The sequence below is a fragment of the Corvus moneduloides genome, chromosome 6 (genome assembly GCF_009650955.1).
Source record: "Corvus moneduloides isolate bCorMon1 chromosome 6, bCorMon1.pri, whole genome shotgun sequence".
NCBI classification, from domain to species: domain Eukaryota; kingdom Metazoa; phylum Chordata; class Aves; order Passeriformes; family Corvidae; genus Corvus; species Corvus moneduloides.
Window position 1 is genome coordinate 21,506,380 of NC_045481.1, and position 21,641 is coordinate 21,528,020.

Below are 21,641 nucleotides of genomic sequence, written 5' to 3' on the forward strand. Positions count from 1 at the left end.
ATGAGTAGCCCACAACACCCACCAAAACAAATAAGAATTAAAAAAAAAAAAAAAATCAAGGTCTAAATTTAGAGCAAAATTTACCTGGCATGCATTGTTCCAAACAAGCAACAAGAAGACTGAAATCAAATAGGCCGTTTATTTCTACTGGGGGCCCAATTTAGAATTCTGATCTATGCCTAAGACAGCAAGAATCCTGTGGAAAAATCTATGTGACCACATCACTGAAGACTGTTATCATCTGCCCAAGGAAGTGGGATGCAGATTGCACAGAAAATCTTAACTCCGGCTTTTCTGACTTTTGACTTTGCCATGATGGCATTCTTTTAACTAATATTTTTAGCTGTAATGCATCTTTAATTATGTAATTCATATACATGTACATATGCGTATACTATTTTAGTACAGGATTGAATCATTATTATTTATAAACTCAGTTTCGTGAAAAAGAGACTTCAAAACCAGATGGCTTTAGGGGATCGATTCGGTAATGCAGAGAGTGCCACCTCGTGGTGCTTCCTAAAAAAAGCATATCCAGAAGAATTGTTCTCAAATTTAGAACTAATCGGGATGAACTGTTTGCCGGCATGTGACACTAACTCAAAAAGTTCCCTGTTAAGTAAAATTCATTTTTCCTTTAAGCTAATTTTGACCAAGCCACCACCAAGGCTGACTTCCAACAAGGAGAGAGAATGATTTTTCTTGCATATGTTTCTTGATCTCTCTTGCAAAATCACAGTCTATATAGCACAGCATATATTTACTTCAGAGAAAAATCTTATTTCAAACCATTTTCCTGTAAGATGACTTCTTTGGGCTTATTTCAGATTCCTGACTCCTGGCTTTCCAAATAATCTAAATTACCACAGTATTTAAAATAATTCACAGAGAAGAAAAAATCTTTTTGCAGAGATAGGATATAGTGTTCTGGCACTGTGCGTGGGAGCCATTCCCTCTAGTTGCATTCTGAATAGAAGCTACTCAGAAGAGAGGATTTCAGCTTTTGGCAAACCAGCATGGGTGTCAACTCACAATCATACCCCCAGCAGTTTTGCATCCAGGGCTCCCGCTCTTTTTGATTCTATCATCAGCCTCCAGGCTGCTGATGTTTTCCTCAAAAACCCAGTTCCTAAAGTGATATACGACTATGAGAATTTTAGACCTTCAAAAGAAAAGGATAGGTTTCTGGCTCTTGCAGTCATGGAGAAATAGACCAGAAAAGTATAATCTCTAAAATTTTGCAATTAGAAAAGGATCAGTCTAAAGTACTTTGATCATTTCAATGCAAATCTCAACCTGGGACACACCAGCTTTCCTGACTGATTGATCTTTTCTTTCCTCCCTTTAACTACATTTCTCTGCAAAAAGTAGGAACTCAAAAAGCTGTCTGGAAATGCAGAAAATGGAAAAAAAAAAATCAAGAATACCCAAACTACAAAAAGGAAAAGAAAAAAAAAACACACAAAACAAAACAAAACAAACAAACAAACAAAAAACCAAAAAAAACCCCCCAAAAATATAATCAAGGAACAGCAGAGACATAAATCCACGCTCTGTAACACATGTACTGCATGCAGGTTTATCATCAAGGAAAAGTTTGTGCAGAGGAACAGTCTAGAGAGCCTTGGCTTTGATTCCACAGCATTGGAAACCATCATGTTAACTCAGGAATGGAGTGTACTCAGTCTACTTCAAAAAGAGCCTGGAACAAGAGAAAGTTTTGCTGAACACCTCTGCAATCTGAGATACGTGCAAGCTTACCTGTCCCCTAAACCCGTATCTCATGTTGTTACAGTTGTCACAGAAGTTTCTGGTGCTGGCTAAGAACAGTGTCTCAGACCTGAACATTCATTTTCAACATAGTAACACTAAATAATACACAGGTGGTAACAGAAAGGGGTGGGGGGAAAGATGCACACAAGAACAGGGAGAAGGTAAAGACTAGAAATGGAGATACAATAAAGAGATCAAAAAACTCACTCTTACCCTCGGCAACATCATCATCCACAATCAGCTTGAGGCTCTTTCCTCGCCGAACCACCCGGACAGTGTGCCACTCGTTGTCATTGAGTTTCTGCCCAGCATAAAGGGTTTCAGGTCCCTTGCCTGGGAAGGGTGATAGGTGCAGCAGTTAAAGCCAGACCCACAATCACTTTAGTACTTGCTCAATGGGAATAATCATGAAAATCAACCTGGTGTTATACAGACCAGTAGAGTGTACAGGCATTTAACAACCTGTAATCAACCCTCACACCTACACCTTCCCAGCTCAGGGAATCACAAACCCTTTCATTCAGTCAGGTGCCTTCCTCCGCAGAGCCCTAAGATCTCATGCATTTAAAATGGGTAGAAATCTCTCTTGTGCTGTGGTACTAATTTCCAAACATCACGTTGTACAGCACATTACAGTAATAGGAAAACAAGTTGATGACTGAAATATCTCTAAAGTGGAGCCATTACAGTAGCATTTTGCTCTCCTAAGAATCTGGATTTACAACATCCCCAAGGTACCTGGGACTCTTTTCAAAGTTAATCACACTGGTCTTTCAACACTCCAGTATCAAACATCAGGTTGGTTTCAGTCTCAAAGAAAACCAAAAACAAAAAAAACACCAACCTCTCAAAATACAATAAAAAAACCCCACAGAACTTCAAAGCCCACCTTCAAAAATGATTTAAAAAAAAATTAAAATCTCAAAAAGAAAACCATTTACCAACCTGACTGATTGCTTTAAGGTTCTTTGGCAAAGCAGCCTAGCTTTGAGGTGCCTACTTCAACCCTTGAATTATAGTCAAAAGAGGAAGAGGAACCATGTCTTCTCCTAAAGGTTAGACCACAGTTGCCCTTGCAAACAATGCTCCTGGGAAAACAGCATTAGTGCTACCCATATTTGTCCAGTTTTGCTGCTCACCCATCACAGTTGACAGGCAATTACTTAAAAAATTAATTGTTCAGATTACAGGACCAGAACACCTCACTCATGTCAAACAGTAAGTGAAATTGAATAATGGTGTGTGCTAAATTGAAAGCATCTATCCTCATTTTAGTACAGTACTAAAGTGGGGACTTTTGATCCAGGTATACCAGAAAATGTAGAACAAGGACAGCCAAGCTTGTTGCACATTGGGTCTGGACCCACTGCCCAAACTGGCAAAAGGGGAACCCAAGGAAGAAAAAACGAGACATATTGAACATGTTAAAAGAGACAGGATAGGGACAATGAGGCACTGCTACAGCTATCCTACTGCACTGGTAAAACTAAGGTCAGATAGTCCATAGCCCACGGGATGCACAGTGCCTAATGAGCAACATTACCATAATTACTTCTCAGCAAAGGAGGAACATGGGCAAAGAAGATGGTGTCTCATTCAACTAGGATACAATGTGTAGTAGAGGAATTCTTCAGAAGGAGACCAAAACAAAATAAATATTCTGTTATTCTTTTTAAAAAAATCATGCAGTTCATGCTAATAAAAAAGGAGAGTAACTTTTCAAATAAAGACCACTGCCAGCCAATTTTACCATAAACTAAGAGGAAAAAAAAATTTTTCTAGTGACCTGAAAGATAAGAGTCATTCTTGGATTAAAAGGATGGGGAGTCATATATTGAAGTTACAGAGAATATCTCCTCAGCAGGAGAAACACATAACTTCTGCTGTCCCTCAACCACATGCAAAAGTCACATACCACACATGTAAATCCAGCTGAACAAGGCAGCTAGCTGATGGCCAGAAAGTTTTAAGTTCTTTGGCACCAGACAAACAAAACTCTAAGAATCCAAGAAAGTTATGCTAGACATACATCAGTAAGTATATTTTATCCTAGATCAGAATTCACAAAATTATATCTCTGGATGGCCAGTGAAATTATTGTCTACATCAAATTATACAACATCAGTTACTATAGTTCTACACAGCCACTTCCTGGGTAGGAGGGTGAAGGAGGTCACCTGGTCGTGTGCGTTTGTATAATGCCATCTGAAAGCAGGGGAAAGGGGGGATGAGCAGAAAATGCTTTTTAAAAACCCAATCTTTTCCACATATCCATTAGAGCTCTGTAGGGCTCAGCCAACAGATAGTCAGGTGTGCTGGAGTCTGCTCAGCTGACAAGGCAATGCTTTCTGTGCAATAGCTCTGTATTCAGCATGGTTGAGTAACTCACTCAGTTGCTGACCTTCTAGTTCAACCCTAGCCTGATAAAACAGGGATCAGCTAAAACAGTCTGTAGTTTGGATTGTCTTGATGCCCACTGTAACACTTTCAAAATGAAACTCTGACACCAACAGAAGTTACAGGAATATATTCTCAGAAAATGTAGCTTAACCAATTCACAAATAAATGAATAGAAAGTTGCAGCATTCCCACTTTTTCCAAATGAGTAAGGTTGTCTACTTAGAAGTAACTGGTTAATAGCTTGGGATAAAAATTTGAAAATTAAGCACCACAGATATGAATTATTTTGTTGTTTAAGTCTATGTCTTGATCAGACAATTTTATATTTCATCAGTAGAAACAAAAAAAAGTTGTAATACTTTTGTTCACTTACCACCCTCCTTTTGTAAAAATGGGCATTGGCTTCTTTTAGTAGGGTTACCCAAATTACATGACATACAAAAACTCAATACATTAGCGTTCAGATAAATTTTTCAAACCAGACATATCTGATCTTAAAAGAAAGAATTAAACAAACATTATTTTACATTATTCAAACGGGTTTATATTCAAATGCTTTCAAGACATTTATGCAGCAGTGAGTTGACCTGAAAAGCAGCAAAATTGTGTCCCCATTTTTCAATTGAGAATGTGCAAATGAATTGCTGCTCCTTGTGCAAGCTCCCATTGAATTCTGAGTAGTTCCAAGAACAGTGTATACAGGGACTTCACATCTGGATACCAAAACTTATTTCATTGAGCATGATTACTACATGTGCTGTTACTGTACAGATATTTATATGTGATCAAATTTTAAACAAGGATTTGAAGATTCCTAATCCAACAGTTGCTGATGCTGGGGAAAATAGAAAGGAAATGGACCACTTGTACCAGCACCATAATGCCGTCCCTAAGAAATCTCCTGCCTGGTAAGGCATTTCTGTGGTCTTATGCTTTGCAGGTTTACATTTTCTCCTACTTTCAAGCTATCTGCACCTACATCATCTTTCAACAAGGATAACAGACATAGGAGGAAGCAAAGCAGAAGATTAAATGGGCAGAGAAAGAAAAAAAGCTAGAGATTTTTATCTTCCCTTTGTACAACATTCTTTTATGATAAAAGGCAGACAAGGAGCCCTTGTGGCAATGAATGGCACACCTGGAAACACTTTATATTTATAATACTTTGGGTCATTGGGCATTAGATTATTTCTGCAATTTATTTTTATGCATGGAAAGAGTAAAGGACAACATAACAGTAAACAGAATAAGAAAGTTTTAATTGAAGCAATAACTTAATAGTTAAGCTGACAGAGCATCACTCCTGGCATCTCTGACTGTCTTGGTCATTCCACTCCCTTTCCCAATGTTCTCTGAGAAACTGTGTATCGTATAGAATTGATCACTACATTTCACTTTCCACCTCAAATGAGGCAGGCTAGTGAATATTCATTTTATGCTTTGCAGTGGCAAACACTACTTAATCAGAAGCAAAACTATCTGTCTCTTAGCCATCCCCAAATTCTGGGCATGAGTTCAGCTGCAGTTCAGGCTTCTTGAGCAAATATTACTTGATTCAACCACAGTGAATCCCCCTCATTCTCCCATGAATCCTCCAAAATCTACTCAAACTTGTATGCATATTGTTCATAAAAAACAATTAGTATATGCTTTCAACATGGAATAACTCCATCCAATCTGCCCAGTGTCCCAAATATTATCTCTACGTCAAAGGTGCACTGCTGTTAATTAATAGCTTGGCTCAAATAAACTATATAAAATTGCCAAGAATACACATGCCAAAGTATAAAGAATCAAAAAGCAGATCAAGCCTTCTAAAAAACGCCAAGTTGCTTTCCACGTGCCCCCCCAAGAACTCACTTGTTTAGAATAACTGGTCAGAGGGATGCAGTTCTGACAATACCTCTGAAAACACACTTGTTATCCACCCTCAGTGGCTAACAGCACACAGAAATTTCCTCCTGTGAGGTAAAGGAGAAAGAGGGTTAATCCCCTCTGCAGTTTCTCACAGGTGGATCAAAAAGTGTGCTTTTACTTTGATGCAGGCTGTCATCATCTGATCCATTTATAAGACTAAAATGACCTGCATGAAACCAGGCTATCTTCATCACTGCATATCTTACCCAACATTATAGAAGAGGTTGAACATTGAAGTCTACAGATGCCACAAGAGCTGAACAGGAGGGATGTTGCCGTATGGATGAGAATGGACAAGGGGCTTCGCTCAGCACAATTACAATGATAATTCTACAGTGATACTAATGCTTTGAGAAGAAGTAATGATAAGGTTTTCTCTGCTTTTACTTTTTAATTAAAATGCTTAGCTACCATCTCAGATTTTTTCAGTGGAAGATGCATTTTTGTGTCTCTTTCATACAGGGCAACACCCTGCTGGAGTGCCATTAGCATCCCAAGGCAAGGAGGGTCTGGGAAGGGGAAGTTTCTTTGCTCCCCCCTGCCCCCTTTTTTTCATTTGTGATGGAGGAGGGGCATTGGATGTTTTAACTTACACCTTTATATAATGACCAGAGGAGCTGTGGTTTGCCGTGTAAAATGTGTGCACAGAGATTTGTGAAACAACATGAGGATGAATCACAAGACCACAAAAAAGGAAGAAATAGGTGTAAGGACAAAGATGCTGCCAATTTTTCACACACCTTTATGGCTTCCTGATACGTGGTAAGTTCCCACTTACTACAGGTAGAATATCAAAACACAAGAACGACTCAAAAGCAGAGCTGGCAGCTGCTCTGAAAATCTTCAGTAACTTTCAGTCTTAGTTAAATATAAATCAGTAGTGTAAATTTTGTTGGTTTTTTCAAGCAGCACTAGTATGGACAAAGCGTTTTAGGGCGGTCTTTTCCTTGACCAGGATCTGCTGTTCAACACCAGGAGCATTGTTAATTGCTAAGAAACAAGTGGCAACCCCTGACTCTGTACGTTGAAGACATTTATGTAGCTATCCCAGTCAAATCAACCTATATTCTCATACACACACACTTGTTTTGCTCATATACAGGCTTTAGAATTCCTCTTTTCAAGAAAATGTTGGTTGCCAACAAGGAACAAGCAGTCGCACTCCCCTACAGATACTCAATACCTTCACTGGGGACCTTACCTGCACCAGTCTTTCCATTTCCTCAAGGAACGGGATAATGTCCACGTACTACCCCACAAGCTAAACAAAATATAGCATGCACTTAAAAAAAAACAACTTTTCTGTAAGACATGCTAAAAATTTTTTGTTTACAGCTTTACATAGTGGCTTTATTGCATAAAGTCAATAAAGTTGAGATGATTTACATCAGCCTACCCAGAACCAAAGTTTAATTATTTACATCCATTCAGCAGTAAAAAGTGCATACACAGAGTCCTTTAAACACCCACAGAGTCCATTAGCCTCACAGGTGCAAGTAAGAATTCCCTGAAACACCCGGACTAACAGAGTGCATGGAATTAGCTCAGCAACTAACTGAAAATTAGCAAGACCACCCTACTCATTCTCTCAAACCTACCCCCATATCTCCATACGAACATGGCAAAAAAAAAAAAGTTAATCTAGGTTTAACTATTTTGGATACAATATATTTTAATATTTTTTAAAAGCCCTTTTAAAAAAAAAAAAAACACCAAAACCAAACCCAACTAAACACAACATACTTCCTTGCTTTTGCTATAAATACATGTATCAGCATATTGAATGGCTGTTATTTTCACTGCAGACACCCTGGCCAATAGCTGTAATGTTCAACACAGATTCAGGCAGCATTCAACATGATTGCAGCTTTTTCATAAGACTCTGAAACAAAACTTGGTGTGAAAATTTAGTTGCATGTCTTTCAAGTGACATGAATAAAACTTGTGATTAAGAACAAGGAGATGATTTGATTGCATATATCATACAGGCCACACATGGCACAAATTGCATTCATCTTGAGGTTTTTCCATCAAGGGCAGTGGGTTATGCTCCTTGTTTACCCAATTTCACTGTTGCTGAATTTTAATGCCTTTAGACACTACTGTGTATCTAGAGCAGAATCATTTTTAACAGGAAAACATTCATGTTAACAGAAACTTGATCCCTCAAAAGGGTTAAAATAGTAAATTACAATTTTAATGAAAGGATATTTCAGTTCATCCAAAAATAATTTTATTCTTAGAAAACATCCAAAATATTTCAACTTCAAGCTAAATGAAAAAAATCCACTGTTTAAAAATAAAGTGAAGCATTTCTTATTATCTATTCAAGATTTTATTAATTTTTAATGGTAATAGGTGGTTTCCCATTTTTATTGGGTGAGTTTTTTCACTTTTAAGGAAAGGAATTTTATTTTATATTCACAACCAGTGAGGAGGTCAAAAAAGGACACAGAACTACGTAAAAAACCCTCAAGTATTCATGCTTTTAAAATTAAGATTTACAAGAGTTTAATTGAATTAACTTCAAAGTGATTTCAGTCACATTGACTATGTTTGTTCTCAGATAAAGCTGTCATATGAACCACTTCACATTTGCCAAACGCCTTAAACTGCTGTTCCTAACAGATCAGGGCAACAAAAGCTTCAGCGTAGGTATAAAGAACTCAGAAGCTGCAATATTGTGACTCATCTACAATTTGCCTAAGGAAATATTTGTACACACTAGATTTTCAGAGAGCAAAGCTCAAGTCAACTCTTAGTGCAAGTTAAGCAGCCAGGCAATCACAGGAGCAGCGTCTACCGCAGGGAGCACCACTAGAGGGAAACCGCATTCACTGAAGCTGCCGCTTAGACAGTCTTATGTGAGTTCAAAGGGCTTACAGTACTCCGTGTTGCTTTCCAGAGTTTCACCTGCTCATATATTTTGCTTTGAAGATGACTACACCCCAGCAATTAATAAAATAACTCTAAAACTTCAACCCAGATTTGCCTCCGTAATAGCAACTACCACTGATTTCAGGTATACTTATTTAACGGGTGTGATTTGCCAGATAAGAAATGAGTATATGCAGAAATTACAGATATGCAGAACTTCACAAAGTTTTAGTGTAAGAAAGAATTTTAATGTAACCGTTATAGCAACAATTATGCATAGACTTTAGTAAACCACAACAGTAATAGAGAGGAAAAGAGATTCTATTTTAAGGAAGCTATACATTTTATTAGCTTTTCCAGTAATGCACTGCCAATCAAAGCAAGATGCAGGAGTAACAAAGCTAGAGATTTAACTCTTCTTTCTATTCCTGTGTAGATACAATAATACAGATACCAAAACCAAACAGCTTCTCACTACTCCCATTGATGTACCTTACTTGAAGCATAGATGGACTGTGCTACCAACCATAAGACCACAGTAGTTTCAAGTCTCTCCATAAACACTGCAAAACAAGTGGGTTAATCATGATGATAGTGAGAAAAAGATGCTGGCAAAGAGGCTGAGACAACTGGAGTGAGCCATATGTATCACACAGACACATATAGAGCAGCAATGAAATAATTTGACTGCTGACTGCCTGGATGAGATTCAAACCACTTAGAGGGGAAAAAATTATGAACCACATGTATGAGTCTTTAAACCAAGAACTGAACCCTCTCCCCCACTCCCCCTCTCAAAACTCCTTTCTTTTGCTATGTTACTAAGGAACAGGAAGGAACAAGCTGGAAAAGCTCGTATCCCATTTAGTGAGTGTTCTAATTGCCTCTATTACTTCATTTGAAAGGATTATTTGAATTTTGGAATGATATGATTCTTATTGTAGAGGCGGTTTTTTGTGCCTTTTTTAAGTATTATAGTAGCAACTTCTCATCTAAATCTGAAAAGCAAGGAGATCAGAGAGATGGATAAATCATACAGTACGTGGCCATACAGTGCCGTACAGTAATTGCACATGTCTTTCAGAAAAGGATCCGAGACCACTTTCTAACAATAGGATAGCATCTTTGTCCCCCTCTTTCAGAACACAGAAAATAATACCAAAGAAAGGGTCTCCTCTTCCCAAAGGCACATTTGGCAGTTGAATAGGCAGCTGAGTCAGAGAAAAAAAAAAAAGCTCCTTGAAGATCCAGTCCCAAATGTTGCCTTAAAGTTTTTTTTTAAATGCACTTTAGGACACGCTGCACAGTCCTCACCAACAGCATAGCATTACAACAGGAGACAGTCCTGGTACCAACACTTCTTTGTCCAGATATCAAGGGCAAAGAACAACATCATCAAATGTTCAAAGGACCTAAACTTCTCTCTCAATTAAAGAACCTTTCCCTGTGGTACCTGGGTGCCGGAGGTGTTACAAATGCACACAGAGTTACCTTCATTGTTGCTAGGAGTGTGACATGAATTAGCTTCAGCGTCCCTCTAAGAGCATAACAGCATCACAGAATTATGTCTAACTGATTACAAAGCCAGCAGGATTCCAGTCTTCTGCAGGGGGTACAAAACACTGCATATGCTCTTTAGGTTAGCTATCTTTTTCTACCTCCATTCTGAAGGGTGCCACTCTTTTTTATGATCTTTGGAGTTTTTTAACTTGCATATTAACCAGTATGTGTAAGTCTACCGGGAACCCTGGGTGTATTGGTAGGGGGAACATCAAATGCACAGAAATCATACTATTAATCATACTATTAACAAGTACAAACAGCAACCAAAATTTGCAAGTGGAGATCTTTTGTTTTCAGATATTACAGGCAAGCTGTGTGTGCATAACTGGTAACACACGTTGGTCCTCTCTGCCTGAAGCGAGAAACTACTGAGAGAAGGATGGTAAGTGGTACTTGGACCTAACACAGAAGAGTCTCTTTGTCTCACTTAAGAAGCTATTGAGGAAGGATCAAATGCTTCTGGAAAGCTAAGGGATCAGTAGTGCAGACTGGAGTGTTTAATGCTAAAGGCATTTAAAAGCTTACCCACCTCAAAGAGTGTCTTTCATGGGGAACAGAATAGAGACCTCAGCTGCTGTTACCTTTTGAAGAGTCATTGACTATTCTCCCACTTCTTAAATAGGAATGGTTAGCACAAGATAGTGACCATATAGCAACACAGATTACACTGTTGTGACTGCAAATTTTCCTGATATTTAATAACTAGAGCACTGGTATATATTTTACTTATTTAAGATAAACCACATCTCCAGGTTACAAAGCAGAAAACAAATACAACTTAATAAAAACACTTCATGGGGAAGTTCTACTGAATCTATCTGTACAAGGAGTAGAGACACAAGATTTTCTCCAAATACCCCCTTATCCTTTGTCTTCTTGAGCTGCAAGTTAAATACTTCTTTTTGGTCGCCATCCTCTAAGCTTTTCATTTTCATCTCAGTATTTGCAGAATTCCTTATTTATCCAGGACACTGCAATGCTAATGCAACCTCAAAATAAAGTTTTAGGAGGCAGAATGTGGACAAAGTTGTGTTGCCAGGAAAAGCTTGGACTCTCTTGAATAAATGTTTTCCTTTAGCAAACATTTCAAAAATGGATAAAACCTTATTGGAAACTAGATCTACACTGACAACTGACTTCAAAGATTAAGACATATCCAGCAGTCAAGATGCTGGTTAGAAGTCTATCTGCAAATAATTTTTTTAATGACACTTAACCCTTCTATTTCCAAAAACCTGTCAGCGGTAGTCATAATGCATACTCCCAAAAGAACTGGGACCCTGCTAGCAGAAAATGACCCCAGTCATAGCAAAAAGATTGTATCCACTGATGAAAATCCTCCTCAGCTGCTTTACAGACACCACCAACCTCCAGTCTTCTGATAGCATGGAATGGTTTCTTTCTACCTAAACTGAGAAACCCAGATGAGAAAGACAAGTGGTCGACCTACAGGCAAAAGACTCCTTAAGCTTAAGGAGCTATCAAGGAAGGATCACAGGCTTCTGGAAAGCTGAGGGACCAGACATGCAGACTGAAGGATAGTGAGGATTTACAGATAAAGATGACATCTGAGGCAAATCTTGAGAACTCCTTTGAAATTCAGATTTTAAAAGTCACAGCTTTCATGTCAGCTAAGGGGCATGTAAAGGAAAAAAATGCCCCGGGAGAAGAGAGAATGGTAAAGTTAAGCACAGAGCTTTAAACATATCCATATCTCTCTGTCCTCAATGCTCCCAATAACAAACAGTGTCTAAGATCCAAACTGATGCCATCCCTCTTCTCAAGAGGGTGCCATACCTCTTGAGTCACATCATTTCATATACATACCTTCATAAAAATCCTCTATGCTTCATGTAACATCTACACGTAATTCTAATATTGTTAAAATTAGATAGGAGTACACCAGGTAATTAATTGTAAGGAGTCATCCTAAAACAGCAACATACCAGGAGAAAGAGAAAAGAGAAACAAAGCAGACCTCTTCCCACAGGAAGTAGACTTACTCCTGGAAAGGTACCACCAGCATTTGGGGATCTCCTTCTGGTGCCCAATACAGAGAAAAGTTTATGATCACTTTAAAAAGGCCGGAACTCTGACAGCAACATCAGTGTACAAATCATGAGCTGAACACAAGGAAGGAAAGTGGTGACTTTATAACCCCTGAGATCAACTGATGCCTGTGCATCTTCATCAGCCATCTTGGTTACAATCAAGGTTTATTAGTTGTTGTGCACCACATTTAAAATAGTAGGAAAGTTTTCAAAGAAATAAAACAATCTAGTTGTATTGGGATTCCATATGAGTTCAAGCTCTTTCAAAGACAATTTAAGCAATAAGATTGTTTGACTATCAAGTAATAGTATGTATGCTGACCTCTGCCTAAGTTGTAAAAACTTAGAATTTGATTACTGGCATAAGCTGATCACAAACATCTCTCTATAACATCTAACTCTTTCCATTTCCCATGGAAAGCTTAGTGATGAGCATACTTTCTTTTCCATTGCAAGTTTGAAAAGACATCCTTTTCCTCTGAGAAAAGGTTATTTGTGTGTTGCCTTTTCAAAGAAATCAAACCCACAAAACCTCAACACAATCTCTTTTTTGCTCTCCAGCTGTCTGTTAAAAAAGGGGGTAGCGATTGTTACAGACATGGGTAGATTATACACACCTCTCTCCCTATATATTGTTCCCCACCATGTCTATCTCTAGCTGGTGAACAGCTGGTGTGCTGCAATGCTCATCAAACCAGTATTTCTCTAATTTCTATCATTCACGGGAGCACTGTGAGAATGAATCCATGCATGTTTAGAAAGCATTCAGATTCTATGCTGAACAAATGCTGCAAACTACTAGCATTTACAGAGTCCATACAATCAGCAAACATACCATTTTAATACTATCACAGCAGCAGAAGACTTATAAATTCTCTTTAAAATGTGGATCTTCAGATTCTACAATCAGTGCAAGATAAACACCACAGTAAGTAGAAGAGACCATCAAGTCCTGTGGGTCAATCAGTTGAGGAAACTTGATTTTTAGGACAGCACCAGACAGCTAATACAGGCCATGATACAAATGACTGGCACAGCTATAAAGGACAAGAGTTTTAAGCTCTCTATAGTTCCCACAACTTCAAGGGGAATAAGCACTCCTCTCAAGCAGGGTTTTGGCTGGGGGGAGGTGTTGAGTTTTTGCTTTGTTTTAAAATGCAAAAGGATAAGGCATTTCAGGATGATTTATTAAGAATCACTGCAGAATCAGTCAGGAAAAACAAATGCCATCACTTAGCTCATCACACCTCCAAGAACATTAATGATGTGGTGAAGTAAAGATTTGATGGATTATTCAAAGCAATAGCCAAGCCTGGAAAATGAGGATTAGACCTCAGAAGACTCCTGTTTCTAAATCTTTAAAGTACTGGTTCTTCAGAAGTCAGGTTTTCATAGAAATAAATACTTGCATCTGCAAGTGTCATATTAGCCTGATCTCACCAAGGTCTTCTAAAATAACACGCTGGGTAACACTCGATAGGACCACAGGTCAAGTTTGGGGTTGTTGTTTTTTTTCTTTTGGTTTGTTTATTTGTTCTGCTTTTTTAATTTGTTTAATCTGTACTGCTAAAGGATGCTTTAGATTACTGGTTGTAAACTACTCCCTCTTACTGGTTTGTGAGCTTTTTATCAAGTGTAGCATTTCCAACCTGAAGTCTGGGAAGAAGCCGGATGGCTCATTTGAAACTTGAATTGTTTGAGCGACAAGCAATTATTCCCGATCACCAGCCTGGGTTTATCACTCAATGGTTAAATGACCCTGCCTCTGGGCTGAACCCCGTTTTGCTAGGAAGAAGCCTCAGGGTTTCTCTCTTGCTTCCTCTTTTATTTACTCTTTTTTTTAAGGAAGAGAAGGGAACTAGTTCTGACCCTTTTTTGCTGTAAAGACTAATTAACGGTATATCCAACTGACAGCAGTTCAGTTTTAACAAATGCATGTGCATGAATTCAATGGCAGCTTGATTTTCAGAGGTGCTGAAAGGAAGCTGTAAAGCACATCAGTCTGGAAAATCAGATGAACTGGTATATAAATTCAAAGTCTCAATAAAGAATAGAGCAATTTTATAGGAAGGGATGTATTTATAGATGTGTCATCTCTCACTCACTCCCAAGTCCAGTTTTAAAAGTTGCTAAGTATTTGTTTAATGCAAAGCATGCTTAATAGCAAATTGGTAGTTGAAATTTTACCCATAAACCAAGCCATTTGTACAAGCCTGCAGGCAACTGGGTCACATTTAATATCCCTTAATGTCACTGTCGCAATTTCAAGCAGGTACAGAGTAAAAAAATGTGTCAAGTACTACTGAGATGAGTTGGAATTAAGGGACTTCTAATTTCTCATTCAATATCACTAACATCACAAAGCAAAACAGCTTCTAGTTTTATACCAATGCTGACTTTTAATGAGGTGTCAAATACAGACAAAGAACAATAAAAAGACTATTTCTATCACAACACCAATCTAGGACAACCATCTGGATCAGCAAATTTACTCTTTTATATTTATAGTCAAATACAAGCAATAGCCACATAGTCAAAAATGAAGCAAAGAACATCTGCTCTCTCACCAACACAAAGAAATATCCCTTCAGCACTTAAACAAATGCAATGTGAAAATGCACCTTTTCTGTGACTTTTCTCTTTCATAAGCCACATCTGATTATCTACTGAAGAATGCCTGCTGCTAAAACAGAAATACCATGTATGTTGGATTATGACATTAAGGTGAATGTTTATACTATATGCAAACACATGCTTTCAGAACAAGAACTGGACCACAGGGTGCTGCTACAGCACAGATTATGTTTGACATCCAGGAAATAAAAAGAACAGGAGATATTTTCAGTTCAGTGAACAAACTGGCAACATCAGCAGAAGGAAGAGAAAATCACTTCATGCCAATCTGAAAATGTCCTAGGTTTCTGGACCAAAAATTGCTCCCTGAAAACAACCCAAAAAATGTTCTGCTTGGAGGTTTTTTTTAATGCAAAGCCAAATAGGGCTGAAGTACTCACACTGCACCTTCTTTGCTGTGGTATTCAACAGCAAGGTCAGGCCTCCAAAGTTTCTGACATTTATAAATTCATGGGACCAGAAAAGCTGCATCCAAATGTACTGAGGGATCCAGCTGCTGTTCATGAAAGAACACTTTCAATCACCTTTGAAAGGCTGCAGTCACACAGAAGAAGGTCTCAAAGTGACAGAAATATTTTTAAAAGCTGGCTTTGTTTTATGCAGGGAGTTGGACCACAGACCTCCAGACACCACTTTCCAACCTAAGTTGTTCTATGAAAACATTTTATTTCACTGGGAACCAGACATTTTTGGTTTCACTGACTGGGAAAAGAAATAATTTTAGAGTAAGTTAATATTGAGACATAGTTAAAAATGAAAAGTCAAAATATTTTTATCTTAAATGTGATCATATTTTTATTTTTCCCATTCCTTTTTTCATAAATACTTGCCAAGTTCAAACTAACTGACAAATAGAGGCAGTCAACATAAATCTGCACGTTTCAGCTAATAAACTATTCAAATGAAAACACAATCTAGTTGTACTTGGCAGCTGCTTTCAGCAATACTACTTCTGGAAAAAACAAAACATTTGTGAGAAAAATCTCTATTCAGAAAAACTGCATATAAAATTAACTACCTCAAGCAAAGCCTGTAGACTAATGTCCCTATTTACCAATATTTATTAATCTAAAGTACTGACCAACATACATAAAACTATTCTTAGCATCAGACATGAAAACTACTGACCACAAATCTGTATCTGATAAACTCAGGTCTGTGAACTCCAGCTGACCAACAGCTCTGCTGTATCATGAGCAGCAACGTTCTGGACACACTAATGGCAGATGCTTTTTCCATCAAAGTTATTCTTTGCACTCTTAAGATGGTACAGATGATTACAGTATAGTCCCTTACAGAACAATCCCCAAGGAAAAAGGTAGATTCTGCATACAATTATCAGTTGGGGGAGTTTGCCCTTATGAAATTGATTTTGATTGTTTTTATCTTCACAGAGAGAGATTTGTCAAAAATGCTTCCTGCACTCCTCATCTGTGTTTGTGGCAGAGATGGTTCCTACAGCCCAATCACCGACACTGTACCAGAGTAACATGGAGGAAATCAAGTCTGCCTTAAACAGGCAACCATTCTAAGTCAACCACATTCTCTCTGGGTGCCTCTCATCACAGCAGTGATTCAGTTCAAGCCCTCTTCAGTCACAGTTATTAGGTATGAACAGAGCAATCCCCAGGGCCTCTCAGCAGGAGGAAGCCTGGACACCTCCACTTCATATGCTCACATACAGGGGGAAATGGGCTGTATCTCCAGTGCACCTGATTTGACAGCTTTCCTTTGAAAAAAAAAAAAAAAAAAAAAAAAAAACCCCATGCAGACACGTTTCTCCTGCAGCCCTCTCACCCTGAACAAACACTGGGAACAAGTTTTAAAGTCAGACTGCAAGACTGTGCAGAAAAATGCCTGAATCTCCTTACCAAGGTTTTGTTTGTGGCAGTTTTCAATTTCCTTCCTGACAGTGTGAACCCCTTTATTAACATAACATGATTTATGCAAATAACCACCGCTAGCATAGGAGGCATTAATTTTGTTATGCCTAGAATTTACATCCATTCAAGGAAAGATAATTTTTTCTGGCTGGCTGCAAAATTTCCATTAATATTACACAAACACTTCTCTGGCTTTAGGCCAGAGCCCCTGCAATGCATGCATCATATATTCAGTTAACATCCAGTTTCAGGAGGGCAAGATCTACAGCTAAACTAATTCTCTGAATAGGTCTAGCACCACCTTTTGTCATTGGCCTTTGTGGTGAAATTATATCATGAGGCTGGCAGTCTGGCTTTCATGAATACAAAGGTTTCTGCTAGCCACCACTCTGAAGCAAAGGAAGCATGAGCATGTGTGTGGGAAGGCGTGGTGGGGAGATACAAAGCAAAAAAAAGTTTATTTTCCCAATGTGCTGATCCCAAAAATTTCTCTTCTACCACCTCCTTCTTCTCTAGTGTTAGTATACCTTCTGTCCATATGGGCAACACAGTGGGTGTGCAACAGAACCACAATGGTCAGAAAAGTCCTGCCTTGCAATCTCTCTCATTCAGAAATGACAGAGACCAGACTGAAGCAGTAAAGCACCTCAGCAAATGACTACAGATTGGCAAGGCTCAGAGAGGCTTTAATTCCATCATGAACCTTTAAAATATTAGAAATATTTGGAAACAATATTTGCATTTAGAACAACTTAGATATCTGTGAAACGTAACCATAGATAGTCTTACGACGGAAAAACAGGTCAAGAATTTCTTGCAAAGAAATGCAGACAGTAACTAGGACAAAGGCATACCTTGAAAATACATGGATAAGAATCTTTCCTCTCACTGATACTTTCATGTGGAATGACACTGAGCCAATCCTATATAGAATATGAATCAGCTGGATGTTAGGCACTTGAACAGCTTAAACTGCTAGGTATACCAATGCTAAGACATTAATCACCACCAGTATACTCCATGTTAACAATTATCAGAATCTGTCGATTACCTTGTAATTTCAAATTATTTTAGAATTTTCAATCTACTTTCTCCACTCACCTATCCTGTCAAAAGAATTAAATGCATCGTATAGTAAGAGGGAAAAGATGTATTTCTAAAGGATCGGGGGAAAAACCTCAACATTACAAATAGACTTTGTGAGCCCTTGGGAACATTCAAAATGTATTCAAACTTGCAAAACTGAACAAACACGCAGAGTTATTTCCAGCTGACACCTTACGCTATCCTGTCACAACAGATATATAACAGATATAAGAAGAAATGACCTCAAAGAACTTTATATTTAAATAGCAACAGACTAAATCAGAGGCATTTCTCTTTTTCTTACAGAAGCATTACCAAACTGAGAGGTAGAAGAGGCTGAAGTCCTCACACTCATATTTTTCTGGATATAACAGATTAACAGCTTTTTTCCTACATTACAGCAATATTTAGAGACATCTTGCAAAATATTATGCCTCTCTGTAATGGGTGTTAATCAAAAGTAAATGGCTGTTTATCAGTCTAAGCACTTATTTCTCAAGTGCCATCAGTGTTATTTTTCTCCACAGATAATGGCTGGTAACCTCAAGGTATGGTTAGGCAACATTAAAACTATCATGGCAAAGAAATAACTCATAAACCTGTTGGGAGGTTCCAGCACATTCTTCGGAGTTGACTGATCTGAATTGCCTCTTTCTCAACTTCTCCTCTAATCCCTGACAGTCGCTGGGGAAAATCTGGTTCTGGAAAAAAAGGCAAAATCTGGTTCTAAAATTATTTATCTCATTGACTCTGTGTCACTTTCCTAAGTACGTGACTCTTTCCCTGCAAGATTCCTGAAGAATCTCAAGTTTTACCATGGTAAGAAACCCTGACTGGGGAAGCAGCTACTCGCAATGATGCAAACATAAGCTTAGTGCACACATGCAACTCCGGGGAGGCCATGTAGAGCTGGAAGAGCCAGTTTGTCCTTGGCTTAGGTATTGCTGGAACTGAATTAATCCCATCTATAGTATCTTTGTCATCCAGGAGTACCAGTCTTGTCAGGAAGCAGTGATTTAGCTAGGAATAGAAGTCTGGTAAGATTGAGGCATATTATCAGGCATTATTGTCCATAGTTCGTGTTAACTAAATACACTTACCAGTGTATTAGGGATTTCATAAAATCACTGATAAAGAAAAATGCTTGCAATTTGGAAAAGTCAAGTAGTCATTCTATGAGTGACTACACAGAGAAGATGACTTGCAAAGAAGAAGTGACTGAAACTGTCTTCTTCGACAAAATTTACAATTCACTTTCAACATTTATAATAAACATAGCACAAATAGCAGAAAATGTAGTATTTTTCGCTCATTTATGGTTTGAAGAACCATGTCAGTAGCTTCTGATTTGCAAATCTAAAAATAGCCAAAACACCTTCACTGAGAAAAATAACCAAAGACCCTTTAATTATTTGTTTGTTCTGGTTTTTGGGTTTGGGGGTTTTTTTGTTTGTTTCAGGCCTTTCTCTTCTGATGTATTCACTTTTATTTAACACCTTTTCATGCTCTTGGTATGTGTGTCCTAACAATGTTGCATAACTTTAAAAAAGCAAAGCTTGCCTCTGGTATGTTTAATCCCAACAAACACAAGGGCAGTACTGTGTGCCATTACCAAAGACTTTCTCACAGAATAGCCAAAGCACAAAATCTCCAGTTGGTTCTAGAACTGTGACTGTCAACCCTTTTACAAGATATGCTCCTAGACAGCTCCCAGCATCCTTTCATTATTTTTATGTGATGTTTACATCCAGTCCTCTAAATTTAATCTCTTACATTGCTATTATGTTCTATTTTGATTCGATTTTTCTCTAATAGTAATAGCAAGGTACTTACATAACTGTTGGATAAATGTGATGAGTTCCTTATGAGAAAGCAAAACTGCATTAATTTTACTGGAGCTGCAAGGCATGTTCTCTCAGCTCCTTATCTCCAGTTCCACAGGTAATCATCCGAATGCTGTGGAGGATTCTGCTTGCAAGGCTCTGCCACTTCTCACAAAGCTGCCTCCGTGTAGCACTTGATCTCACACCATAGCATCTGACAGTAATGTTGTCAAGAGAAAGAACTTTTTTATCTGTCTTTAAAGTGTTGAATAGGTTTTTGATGAAATAAGGGTGGAAATCACAAGTTGGTGAGCATTTTAGTGATATTCAAAACTTTATTGGTTAAGGCCCTGCAGACTGACCTAATCAAACCTACTTCACATAACACCCCAGATGAACGGCTCAGGACATCCCTTTCAAGCTGAATTATTCAAAATTCTCTTATCTTGTCTCCCAGAATCATAGAATGGTTTGGTTTGGAAGGGGCCTTAAAAATCATCCAGTTCCAACCTCTCTGCCATGGGCAGAAACACCTTCCACAAGACCAGGTTGCTCAGAGCTCCATGCAACCTGGCCTTGAATACTTCTAGGGATGAGGCATCCACAGCTTTCCTGGGCAACCTATTCCAGTGTCTCACCACCATCACAGTAAATAATTTCTTCCTAATATCCAATCTAAATCTATTCTCTTTCAGTTTAAAGCCATTCTCCTTGCCCTATCAGTATGTACCATTGTAAAAAGTCCCTCCCCACCCCCAGGCTCCTTCAGGCACTGGAAGGCCACAATTAGGTCACCCCTAAGCCTTCTCTTCTCTAGAGTGAACAGACACAATTCCCTCAGCCTTTTCTTTCTAGAGAGGTGTTCCAGCCCTCTAACCATCTTCACGGCCCTCCTCTGGACTTGCTCCCAACAACTGCATGTCCTTCCTGTGCTGGGGCTCTCAGAGCTGGACATAGCACTCTAATAAAACTGAGGTCTCAACAGAGCAGAATAGAGTGGCCCTGCTGGCCATGCTGCTTTGGATGCAGCCCAGTTTTGCTTTCTGGGCTTTGAGCACACATTGCTGGGTCGTGTCCAGCCTCTCACTCACCAGCAACTCCAAGGCCTCAGCAGGGCTGATCTCGATCTGTTCATCCTCAAACTGTGTTGATACTGCAGTTTGCCCTAACCTGGGTACAGCACCATGCACTTGGAAGAACTACTTGGCCTGGCTAGCACACGACTCCCAGTAACCCAAGACCTGTGCACTAAAATGATTTTTTTAAAAGTACAGATAATCTAGAAGACAGATGAGAAGCTGGAAATCAAGAGAGGCACAATAAGTTAGCAGATGGGCAGATAAAAGATGAGATGATACAATGAAATAGAAAGTGGTGTAGAATGACATATTAAACTAGAACAAAGGAGAACATGCCCACAGCAAGAACAATCACTGTAAGAAACAATAAAGATAGGCTTTGAGGTACAAAAGAGGTACAGAATAGGTGACAGGAAAAAAGACTACATAATTTGAAAAGACTCTAGGGGATAAAGCAGCTGAAAGAATGCTAAAAATAATGGTTTGCTAGATACATGGTTCAAACATGGTTTGAAGAGGGAGAAAAAAAGAAAAAAAGAGAAAAAAACCACAAAG

At 38.5% G+C, this 21,641-nt stretch overlaps 1 protein-coding gene across 38 annotated transcripts in view; it reads right to left on the minus strand.

Annotated features, from left to right (window-relative positions):
• Positions 1–21,641, minus strand: part of NRXN3 (neurexin 3) — a 982,258-nt gene that overhangs the window by 545,078 nt on the left and 415,539 nt on the right. For all 38 annotated transcript variants that reach the window (XM_032113035.1, XM_032113016.1, XM_032113015.1 and 35 more), the window contains one exon: positions 1,987–2,106. In XM_032113035.1, coding sequence (XP_031968926.1) covers positions 1,987–2,106 — 120 coding nt within the window. The remainder of the gene's footprint in view (positions 1–1,986; positions 2,107–21,641) is intronic.